This window comes from Lolium rigidum, chromosome 1 (assembly GCF_022539505.1).
Source record: "Lolium rigidum isolate FL_2022 chromosome 1, APGP_CSIRO_Lrig_0.1, whole genome shotgun sequence".
Classification (NCBI taxonomy): Eukaryota; Viridiplantae; Streptophyta; class Magnoliopsida; order Poales; family Poaceae; genus Lolium; species Lolium rigidum.
In genome coordinates, this window is record NC_061508.1 from 101,406,386 (window position 1) to 101,419,253 (window position 12,868).

The 12,868-nt window shown below is 44.0% G+C and overlaps 1 protein-coding gene across 1 annotated transcript; it reads left to right on the forward strand.

Moving 5' to 3' along the window:
• Positions 1-1,225: 1,225 nt before the first annotated feature.
• LOC124702776 (vacuolar protein sorting-associated protein 29) lies at positions 1,226-6,851 on the forward strand. Its single transcript, XM_047234961.1, has 3 exons — positions 1,226-1,515; positions 3,484-3,621; positions 6,267-6,851. The coding sequence occupies exons 1-3, from the start codon at positions 1,384-1,386 to the stop codon at positions 6,561-6,563; spliced, it is 567 nt and encodes a 188-aa protein (XP_047090917.1). The 5' UTR covers positions 1,226-1,383; the 3' UTR covers positions 6,564-6,851.
• Positions 6,852-12,868: the final 6,017 nt, after the last annotated feature.

Here is a 12,868-nt window from a genome sequence, read left to right on the forward strand (position 1 = left end):
CTTTATTTTATTTTGCAGGATTGCTAGAAGAAGAGAGAGGGGGAGACAATTCCATGAGAGTTCAATATAAACCCTCGAGTCACCCTTATGGGAAAAATACTCTACTGACACAACACTCTTCACTTGGAGTCCCAACATCATCAGTCGTGCCGCCACTGCTGGACAATCACACCTACGACGACTACATGCGTTGGCGGCAGAGCGAGCTCACACCATAGGTGCAAGCAAACCCGAGATGGGGTTGCTCTTCGTGGTGGAGCGCGAGGCGGCCCTCGTTGCCACCATCAGCCCAAATGGCGAACCCTACAACCGGTCGACCGTCGGGACTAGTGGAGGGGGCGCAACGTGGATGCCATGCTGGCCCAGCTCGGCTATAGGCTGGTGCGCCGCCATAGCATTTTTCATGATATTCAGACTACATCGCTGAGTCGCCGCCCGTCCGCGCCCGAGGACGCTAGCGACAGCGCCGACGCCAACGTGTTCGTCTTCTTCATTGCACGGGAGCTTCCGTCCCATTAAGCTGGAGCCGATGTCGCCGGTGCGCCGAGGGGGGTGGCATCGTATTCTGCCTTGTCGAGCCAGAGCCAAAGGAGAGCCGTCGTCACCTCCTCGTGGTCGTGTCACCTTGCGTCGCCTCGTTGCGAAGCAGCCGAAGGCGTCGCCACCTCCACCGGCTTCGAAGGCGGAGAAGAAGGTGGCCGAGTACCTGATCGCCTAGGTGGCACTACGTACCTCCAGCGACCCGGATGACTGACCGTGACTTGCCAGGCCGATGTTGTTGTCCGCGAACATCGTCGCGGCTACCGACGAGGAGTTCGCCAAGTGGTGGCCGGTGTAGGACAGTTGTGCCGTCATCGATGTCGATGACGAGTCCAACTACAACTTCTTGTCATTGTTCTGGGACCGAGATGACGACGACGACATCGACATCGACATGGAGGACAACGACGGCGACAGGGCGGACAACGGCCCCGCCATGGACTGGAGCGCCTTCGACAAATACCATTAGATCTAGGTTATTTTAGTTTGTTTAAATTTTCTTTAAATTTTGTGCGAATCGATGTAAAAAACCTAAAATTAGAATGCAGTTTATTTAGTTTAAATTCTATTCTATTTTCTTTTATGCATTTGATTTGATCGTTGGGGTCAATTTAGGGGCGCCGGTTAGGGCAGTAACCCGCGCTGGAGGCTGCCCGGTGGGCCCTGCCGAGCACTTCCCTCCCCCACGTGGTCGTCGTCCTCCCCTCGCATCTAACGTTCCGAGAGAGGGGAGGAAGGAAACATAGATCGCGGTCCTAGGGATTGTGGGATCATCGCGAGTTCGAGGAGAGCAGCGCGGGCCGAGTGCTCAGGATCCCTTCCTTCCCCCGATCATCAAATCCGATGGTGCTGGTACTCGCTCTGGGGGATCTGCACATCCCGCACCGTGCGCCCGACCTGCCCGCCAAGTTCAAGTCCATGCTCGTGCCGGGCAAGATCCAGCACATCATCTGCACGGGGAACCTCTGCATCAAGGTACGCTGGTCCCTTCCCTCCCCGCGATCCCTGCTCGATGCGCGATTGATTGTCGCTCGTTACGTTTCCAATCTGGTTGACTAGTTCGCCAAACCATGCTTAGCATCTTAGTTGTTCGGTGTTGCTTCGGGATCACCTGCACCCATACTGGGTTCTGCGAGCTGATTATTGCTCGAATAAGCTCACAATTGCTTGATTCGTCTGTACGCTGGAGATACTTTTGGTTAGGTGCACTAGAGTACAGTCAATGCCCCCTTTTACGTTGAGACCAACAATGTTAATGTGGCCGATTTGTCTCTCAGTATTTACTTTTACCCTTCTGGCCCTCTTAAGAGAAAGTCTCAACCTTTTACCCCACTGTTGATACTTTGTCAAAACTCAAAAGCGCACATCTAACTGACTAACTGATTAATGGGCTCACGTATCCTAAGAGAAACTCTATATTTATGGTGCCAACTAAGGGACATAATATGAGAAACTGTAGTTTAGTTGGGTCATTACCAGTGTCATTTTTAGTCTGTAAGTACCACGCCCGCGGTGGGAGATTTTTTTTATCATTATGTCTCTTCTCATTCTGAAAGTATCATGCTTATTCACAAAATGATGGCTCTGCTTATAACATTTGTATGCTGATCTTTTACGTATATAAATCTCTAAATGTAAATACAACAAATCATATGAACACTCAAAATTGTTGTTTGCTTGTGGAATAGTTTCGTGGTTAGGTTTTCTTTGATCAAAACATATGTGGTATTTAAAGGCCATTGACTGATTTCTCTATTGAAGCACATATAAGACATTTTTTGCTCCACTAAGCCTGCATGTATTTTCTTGCTCCAAATGATCAACTGTGATATGTTAATTCATCATTTCACTTTCTTCTTACTGCTCACTTATCATAAATTTATTTGTTATCTGATTGCTCGGAGTAACTTATTTTAAGAAAAAAAATTCCAGATGTAACTCCACCATGCCTGGATGCTGATAATTTTTTGTGATTGAATGATTAATTGTGCTTTACAGTTTTTATATGGCCCATTAAAATCGTTAAGTTTTACCTGTATCTCATGTTTTTTTTTGAGCCGAAACTAGTGCCTTCTAGTATTTGGTCTGGTTGGTTCTTTAATCACCCAATACTCAGTTCTCTCTGGCGCTCACATGTCCATGGAAACAGAGCATGCCATGTAGTAAGCATGATATGTTATTGATGCAGGATATGACATCTTTAGAGTGTGTGCCTCACCTCAGAAATTTATGCTGTGTGGATAACTGGAGATACTCGTTGTTTGTGGTGTGTTTGTGGTATTTGCTCCAGGGCGAGGGGGGATATATATTTGACAAGATTTACATACGTTCATAAAAAAGCCAACGGGTGTGATTGTGACTTGTAATGAACCAGCTAAGTAAGTTATTTGATCACACCCTTCTCAAAGGAGCTGTACGTGAGACTCTCGCTGAATCTGAACAATTGTCAAATTCTATGACCTACTTGCACCTGCCTCCCAAGCTGATGCTGTTTCTAGAATGCCAAATAAAAGTGTTAATGGCTTAATGCAACCTGTTTAGTAAGAATGTAATATTATGCCTTAGTGCTATATTAATTCTGATCAAACAACAGTAAGTCGTATGGCTACGTGGCAATTTAATTGACATCTAGGGAAAGATGTAAGGACAAAGGGAAGTTGATGTGTTTTACAGGGTTATGGACGTTCCCTGCGAAGTGTTGGGTCACGATGCTCAACTTCACAAAATATTTTGTCACTTTTCAGTATTTTGCATGATGAGTTGCTAAGCAATCCTTCTGATGGAATAGTTGATATTCTACTGTTTCCTCTACTGAGTTGTTATTTTCGTGGGGCTTGGTATTGCACTAACCTGATAACAGAGTCCTAGTAATGTTCTCTTGTATGAACTGTAGTTTTTGTTTCTATGAAGTACTAACTCACAAATTCTTCAACATTCTTCTAGGAAATTCACGACTACCTGAAAAGCCTTTGCCCTGATCTCCACATTACCAGAGGTGAATATGATGAGGACGCTCGTTACCCAGAGACTAAAACAGTTACAATCGGTCAGTTCAAGCTAGGGCTATGCCATGGTCATCAGGTTTGCTTTAAAACCAGATTAACTTTCTTAGCTCTATTAATATCTATCATGCTGACTAAATCATGCATAGTAGTGTTACATGTGCTACTTGGCATGTAAATCCGTTTTGATTGTGTCACGACTTCGCTTCACGTGAGGACATGTTCATTAACCTGATTAATTATGCTGCTTTTTCCTGTTCTGATATGTCTTGCTGCTCTCTCACTATTCCTGAGACTGGAGTACACAGTAGAGGACGAAATCACTTTAGCCACTAATCACCAGTGTCCTTCAGCTCTGTTGAGGGAGATAATGAATCTTATATTTCTTCCTAATGTTCTTATATCCTTGCCACACGCATATCGGAAAGATCGTTGTTTACCTGGGATAAGCCTTTTTTATGGTACTTAATACTGGTAAATTTCTGTTCTGTCAGTTTATAGAAAGAAAATCAGATTTCACAATTCATACCTACCTTATCTTCTTTATTTCTCCTTACACTGATGGCGGTTGGACTAGATATTTCAAAGATATGTAGGTGCCTAGAGACACTACTTTTTCTAATGATGTTTTCATGTTGATTACCATGGTTTGATCCCTTCCACCAGGAGGGCTGTTTGCACGTGATATCTCTGCATGTGGCACTAAAGAGATTGCATTTGAGCCCCGATCTAGACCAGGATTCCAGATCACCACAGATTGGAAGGGATTCGTTGTCCGATCGCTGTTCTCCAAACAAACCTGAAAATATGAAAATCGCCAACATCGAATTCATTAGTTTGCGGCCGCTAACCTAGTGCGGCAGCTAGATGGCCAGGGACCACGTTAGGGAGCAGGGCCGAGAGGGAGAAGTGAGAGAGATGGCAGGAAATAGTAGCTGGGAGCGATGCGCCAGTTCTTGGTTGAAGAAGCTGGGGAGCGGAGCAGGTTGAGGAAGCAGAGGAACGGGCAGCTTTGCAGTGGGGATTGGAGTAGCAGCAGACTAGAAAGCAGGGTGTGAGTGAAAGGCAGGTCGCATCAAGAGGCCATTGGGTCTAATTGCGCTATGTAGATCTATTTATGAGGTGATGTCTTAAGTGTTAGTCTCTGAGGTCAGTATTTTCTAACCGAAGTATTTCAAAACAAAAGTATTCCAATGCCTGGCTAACAAATACCACAGTTTTTCTCCTTTCTCAGTTTCAGAGAAAACAGGGTCAGACCTCTTTCTCCAATACTTCCAAAAAAAAAAAACCACACTTCTTGAGAATACTTCAATTTTAAAACCACAATATTTATTGGACCTTAGAACTTTCTAAAAAACATATTTAGAACTTGTTAACTGTAGATAATCAAACTAGTGAATCGGAACCATCCGATTCATGAACCAGTTGCCGGTATGTGATCCATAGATATATACACCCATCAAATCCGATCCGTAGTAAGTAGCGAAACACAAACCAAATGAGCCACAAATCTGTTAATTAAGGTTATTATCATTTGCAAGATGGTTGCCATTTTTGTTGTTGGCATGGTCTGTTGCTGGGACTATTGGTAGGCGCTCTTTTGTTCAAGAGTTTTACTATTAACGTAACTGCAAAAGGGTTGGGGACTTGGGGTTGGTTGGTAATGCAATGGCTGATGCTTTGGTTCACTTTCGGAAATACTTTAGAATCCCGTATAACAAGCTGAAACATGGCTAATGGAATCAAATACCAACAAAATGGTATTATGCTGGGGATGTCCATACCAAACAACATCTTTGTGCACTGTAGTGTGTGCATTTATGGGATTAATACTTTATTTACTAATCTGAGTTTACATTATCTGAAAGATAGTATTTAACGCCTTTTTTCTTCCTCTGTCTTCTGCCTCTCTGTTGTGGCAATACAATTTTCTTAGTTTCCAGAACTATAGGATCAGGTGCTTATAACTGTTAAACATAGATATCTATGCCATATCATCAGGTGTCGTTTAGGTCAACTGCTGCTCTCCGAGCCTCGTAGAGTGTAAACAGTGACATATGCTGTTACCAGGCGAAACCCCATGATTGAGATGTTGAATGTGGCCACCCTTGATGCAGTGTCCAAATGACCCAGGGTTGATTCAAAGAAAAAAGGTGTCTTTGAAAGTTCGAACTAGTGATGGATGTCATGTGGTTTAGCACTGACATGAGTAGTTGGGGTGAATGAGTGTGCACACATATTTCTCTCCATACATTGCCGCATCCTATATTTGCACCCAAGCAAAGAGAGTGTGATGAATGGATTGCTGCGTCCTATATTTGCATCAAAGCAAAGAGAGTGATGAATGTACGCACATACCTTTGCAGCTAGTTGGACGATCATATCCATAAAGTGATTTGATACCCTCTCCCTGAGGATATCAAGCATGTTCAGTACCCTGAACTTTGACCTTTTGCAGCGTCAGGATAGTTGGTTCACTGTGTCTGCTGCTGCTTCACCATGTGCTGCACCAGATTATGTTCTACTGAACATGATCTCCGAATGAACAACTTGTGAACAATGTATTTTTCGAATTCTGATAGACTATTAGACTCGTAAATGACTTCCATTTTATCAGTACCATATTGACTGCCGTCTTTAATTGTGCATTCTGTTGTTGATTGTCGTTGGCATATTTCTCCTAACCATTTCAACTCTACGGTGGTTATCAACAACCATCATCAGGTTGTTCCATGGGGCGACCTGGACTCCCTAGCGATGCTCCAGCGGCAACTGGATGTGGACATCCTTGTCACTGGGCACACCCACCAGTTCAAGGCCTACAAGCACGAGGGGGGCGTCGTCATCAACCCTGGCTCTGCTACGGGCGCCTACAGCAGCATCACCTATGACGTGAACCCGAGCTTCGTGCTCATGGACATCGACGGCCTCCGCGTTGTTGTGTACGTGTATGAGCTCATTGACGGCGAGGTGAAGGTCGACAAGATCGACTTCAAGAAGACCGCGACGATGCATGGCTGATGACACCTGCCCATGGCAGAGATCCATAGCCTGTCTGTTATTCTTTCCCTCCTTTCTTGATTCAGATCTTGTTAGTCTTTTGTACTGGCTGTGGTTACAGATTAGTGAATGGGATTGTCAGAGGAGTGTGGTGTTAAGTTGCTATCGCGTTTGTTGTCGATTAAGAAAAACCAGGCTTCCAGTGGCCTCTCAGTTTGAACATAAAGTGGATAGAATGAACGGAAGATTGTACAGAGGCTGTTCCTTTCTCATATAATAAGCCAAACAGCGAAACCGGAGGTCCTTAAATCTGACTATCTCGATCACCATCTCTAGCTGTGTTGGACCTATATTCAGTCACGATATCAACTACTCCCTCTATCTGGGAATGCATTGTGTATAGTTTCGCTAAAGTGGAATTGTAAAATTTTGACCAAATATGTTAAAAAAGAAACATGTACAATATCAAATAAATATCGTTAGAATGTCATGAAATGTGTTCTTATATAGTTGATACTTTTCTTATAACTTTCGTCAAATTTTACAGAGTTTGACCTGAACCAAAGCTAATATACAATGTATTTAGAAACAGGAGTGTAAATCAAGACATCCCATCCCAACCCTAAGGGCTTGTTTGGTTCAAAGGGAGAAGTAGATGATGGCATAGGAATACAAACAATTTCTGTGGTAACATCCTTCATCCCTTTGGTTCAAAAGAAGTGAGCAAAAGAATAATGCAAAAAATTCCATGAATCAAGTTTCAAAGAAACAATATGGGAATTTTACAATCCATTTGGATCTTTTTTTTAAATGCCTACGGGCGAAGAATGAGACCGATGTATATTGACATAACACCTAATTATACTTTCCCATGTGATTTAACTTTTATATAACCATGTTTATTAGGAACATGTTTTTTTTCCAATTCATGTAAATCGAGCAACCAAGTTTACCACACACAAAAAATGTGTTTCAATCCTCTGTTTTGTACATGCATTCCTATCCTACTATGTGTCTCCCATCTTCCTATTTTTTTAGAATGTTGTGAACCAAACATGCCTAAACCACCTCGACAAGGGGTTGCGGTCAGGATGGAAAGTCTCCAATCATTTTTCTTGTAACCGATTTGGAGAAAAGAGAAGTAACATCCCTCGTTATAGGCACAAATAAAATTGGGGTATGAGACACAAGTGACTAAACTTATGTTGTCTACTATTTGGAATTTCTAAAGGCACGCATCTGATCTCCGTGCCAGGTTCTTCTTCTTCTTCTTTTTTATTTTTGCTGTGTTTTTAATGTTTTTCTGTATATTTGGTTGGTGCAGAAGGTAGGTGTAATTAGTATCTTTAAAATATTAATATATTTTGTTTGTTAAAAAATTGTGACAATTTTTTGCACGTTGACGTTATGGTTAACTAGAAACTAAACTTAGCCTTGGTAAAATTGTTTTTTTTAGATTGTCTTGGTAAAATTGTTATGGTTGAAGACATGATTGCCTACTGGCAGGAACAAAACACGGAATTACTGGGGTCCTAGTGTCCGCAGCGTCAGTGTTTTGGAACTGTGTGGGCCGACAGGGCCGTGCGCCGGAACGCGCTACCCTCGCACGCTGCAAAGGAGCCCGCACGTGCCGCGCTGGACGGCACTGCAGAGGCCAGGCCAGGGAGCAGCAGACAGCAGCAATGGCCGCAGGCTCGCCCCTGTGTCCCGTAGGCATCACGTACCAACTCGAGGGTGCCAGTCTCCATCGCGACACAGTTGCAGTTTAGGTAGGTACGAACTCAGGAGCACACCGGCCAATTTTACTCGCAACAATGATGTCAAAACTCAAAATCCCATCCCTGAATTCTGCATGAGCCCTGAGGCTGACAAGAGATGGTAAGTACTCCTCTTTTTTTTTCGTGTACACCAACTTTTTCTATTTATCTAATTGGATGGTAGATCGATTACTTTTTTCTCCAAAAATAACAATCTGCTTTAGAAATATTGAATCGGATTGATAATCGATTTGATGAGACCCCTTTAGCTTTGGAAGGGCAATTGGTGTCCTAATTCGGCCGAGATTCAATATATTTTCCTACTAATGCGAGTCATGGCAAGCTCCAATGGTAAGACAGTGATGATACATACTTCACCTGCCCACGTTGGAGTCTCCGTGCTCACATGTCGCAACATTAGGTTGATCGCACCATTCTCTTTGATTTAAGCCAACTGATATTGAGCGAACATGAAAATTTTAGTCCCGCATAGCGAACACATCTTGGACTGTCGGATTTTATATCGTATGGTAGATGGCAATTGTAAAATAAATGTGTTGTTGGCCCCCGCCATGAAGCGTCGAATTTTATATCGTACGATGGATAATATTTGTAAAGAAAACCTACCATGTGGCAAAGTTGCAAGGGCTCGCCGCTCGCAATTCATGTCCAAACGAATACGAGAGGGGCCCCTTGCAGAATTTTTTTCTAGTATGCGCTCACAACAGGCAGCAACCACCACGGTGCTTTTGTTTAAACATCATGACATAATAACTGATTGTATGCTAATTTGTTATGTTCAATTTTTTATAACTTGTATATGAATAAAAAACAAAAGAACAAAAAGCTTTCACGGTGAAATTTTATGATTTAGTGTACTTATATTTTTACATGATAACACAAGGGCTTCATGGCCCAATGCTGCACTTTGAAACATATGTAATAAACTAACTATCTAAAGGAAGATCTTAGGACATCAGGTTGATGATCTTTTTTTTTCCACTTATCGTTACACATACAATGCTAAAGAGTTCGGGTCAGACCGAGAAATACAATGTTGTCGGACGAGGCGTTGAACGAGGTTTGGTAGGCTACAAGCTAGGATGAGAACCTGAATCGTCGCTTTGGAGCTGAGGCGATGCCATCTTTCTTTTTGTATTTTACTCGTGTGTGTCTTTGAACGCGGTTTTGCCATCCTAGCGCATCCAGGGGATCGAATGTTGTGTGTGTCAATCGAAACAGCCCTTTGTGGCTTTATCTATAAAGCTGGGTCGATGGCATTCTGTTAAATTTTTTTTAAAAAAAAGTTCATGGTAAAGGTTCCTGGTAGAAAACCCGAGGGCCCTACTGTGTTATCTTCTACTCACGGCCTTCTAAAACCGGCCCTGGCAAGCACTAGGCTCACACTCCTTCCGTTTTATAATACTCTATATTTTAGACCTAAATTTTGTTCTAATTAATCTAGGGTCAACATCGTTAGCGGCTTATTTAATTTTAACCTAACTGTATCCTACCTCGCGACGGGTAGTTTCCGCAGACGCGCAACGAACCATCCCGTCGCGCCTTGCTCTTCGTGTCGGCGTTAATGAACGCCACCGTCCATTACCCCATCCGGCCTATAAAAGGGGTCGCCTCTCATCGTCTCTCTCACACACAAACCCTAGCGCCTCTCTCCCAACCCTAGCCGCCACCATTTGAAGAGACGACGCCATGTCTGGTCGAGGCCGCGGCAGAGCTACACGCTCGCTGTCGCCTGCGATACCGTCGTCTTCATCATCGGATCTGCAGGAGGAGGAGCGGCCGGTGGTGTTCGAGTTCGTCGTCGTCCTCAAGGGCGACCCGTACGCCATCCAGAGGCTGCCGGACACGTTCGCCGACTTCGTCGCCGGCGATGAGCTGGGCTCGCTGCATCTGCGGGACGGCTGTTGCCGATGGATCGTGGACGTGATCTACGACGCGCACGGCAAGATGTACCTCCACATCGGCTGGGAGAAGTTCACGCGCTACCACCACCTCGAAGCCGGCTTCGTGCTCATGTTCTCCTACCTTGGTGACGCGGACATGAGCGTCAAGGTGTTCGACGAGACGCGTCGCCGCCGCCACTACCACGGCGACAGCGCCGAGGAGGACGACGACTGAGTGTTGTTTCTTCGCAGCAAATATCGGCACACATGTTTTTGGATGTTCTTTCTCGAAAGAACCAACAGGGGTACCCTCACTAGCCGGATTTTCTAGTTTGAGTGACTGGGTGGACCATCGAGTGTTCTTTCATAGCAGCGAACACACGAAACCTTAATAGGTTTAGTTATTTTGCAATGTTTTATATTGTGTCAACCATGGTTCAAACTATGTATTAGTTTGTGGAAAACTATGTTCCAAACTATATCTTCATGTAAACCACCTTCCCAATTATGTATTAGAATGTTTCTTCTCTTTATTCGATTTTGCATGCTTTTATTTGTGATTTTAATTCAAAACAGCTATCAGAGCCGCCGATTTGGGGATACCGGTGTGAGAACAGCTTCCCAAATAGAGGATGCATTGCCGGCGTTCTCCATACATAGATGCCAGTGTCTCTACCAACGATTATTTAAGAGCCGCCGGTGAAGATGCTCTTAGGCTGGTCATAGTGGTAAGTATCATGTAGTAGTATCATGCATATGATATTTGTGTATGATACTATCTCTATAGTGGGTAGTATCATAGAGTAGTATCATAGTCATGTTATATTTATTGTTTTTTAGAATCTCAATACAAATTTGTGTACAAGATTTGTTTGGCATTAAATTTTCTTGTGATATGTGCTATGATACAGTATCCACCTATGTTACTCTAATCCTCTCTCTCCTCCTTAATTAGCTGCCACATCATCATTTTTGTGGGACCAATATGCATGAGGCTGGCCATAGTGGGTAGTATCATATGGTAGTATCATGTATATGATACTTTTGTATGATACTAGATCCATAATGCATAGTATCATAAACTAGTACTCCCTCCGTCCTAGAGTGTAAGTCATATTCTCAAAAACTATTTGTCCCATAACCCCCACCTCTAAGACATAATTTTATTTAATGATGGAGAGAAAGGGGTTGCATGCACCAATGAGGGAGAGAAAGAGAATGCATGCACCAATGAGAGAGAGAAAGGGGCTGCATGCACCAATGAGAGAGAGAAAATGAGACCCAATCAACTAATACCTTAGGCCAAGATATTCAAAAATTGTGACTTACAAACTAGGACGGAGGGAGTATCATAGTTTTACTATATTAATTGATTTGTAGAATCCCAATACAAATTTGTGTACAAGATTTATTTGATACTAACTTTTCTCGTGATGTGCGCTATGATACAGTATCTACCTATGATACTCCAATCTTCTCTTTCATCCATAATTATCTGCCACATCAGCATTTCTGGTGAAGTAGGATGCATGATACTAATGTATGATCTTAGCATTATGGCTAGCACGATACTAGCTACTGATGTATATCTTAGCACTATGGCCAGCCTTAGTCTTTGGAAAAGCACCGGAAACTGCCTGAGCGCCGAGCGGGTACCGAAGAAAAAATAACAGAGGGATGGAGGAAAAGCGTGGGGACTAGTGGCACCTCGTGATTTGGACCCGTCTAGAAGGTGGCGTGGCAGCCAGAGCCGCCTCGAGCTCCGCGCCCCCGCTACAGCCAGCGCTCTTCTGCTACTGCGCCTCGTCGCATGTGATAGACGAGAGGATCCAACGGCCGCAGCGCACGCGGCCCCTCGCCAAAAGCGATCGCCCGCCCTGCCCGACAGCTGCCCCAGCTACCCGCTGGAGTAAAAAAAGTTTCTGCTAGAGTCGTGTGATTAATCAGTAATCAAGTGATTATTAGTGGCAGTGACGAGCACATGCACATGCACGGGGTGAGGCAGGCAGGCGCGCATGCCGCAGCGTCTTGCTCAGCTAGGCCATGCCAAAGCCGTGTTGACCTTGGGGGCAAGCTGGAAAAGTCGCCCCTCACACTCACAGCCCACGGCCCACGGGAGAGGAAAAATCCTTGGGTGCACGCGGCTAGATGACAAAACCTTATTAATTTCGGTTTCAGAAAATATAATTAACCAGACCTTCCTTCCTTCCTCTGGAACGGTCTTTTTGTGCGGTAATATGGCTAAACAAATACTCCCGTGTGCCAGTGTGAAATTCAGCACGCATTTGTCAACCCACACACTGGATGTTGTTGGTTTTAAAACAGTATAGTCAAATACAGCATGAGCCGGACCGGCAGGAGCCTTCACTCAAAATTGCCCCCCCTTTCGTTTCAAAGTCTTTATAAGCAAAGTACAGCACACGTTTGAGTACTCTGACCAGCCAGCTTGTTTTCGATAAGGAGCATATTTTAACAACGTGCAAATAACAATTATACTCAGCATCTGCAACAACGCATTACCCTAGCGGCATAACGGATGGAGATGGCAAAAAAAGAGAAAAAAAATACAAAATAAGAAAAGACTCGCTATAAAGATCCATTTCTTCAAACAGCAACCCTAACACCATCAAAACAACACCAATAGTTTAGCTTCCTCAAAAGCGAC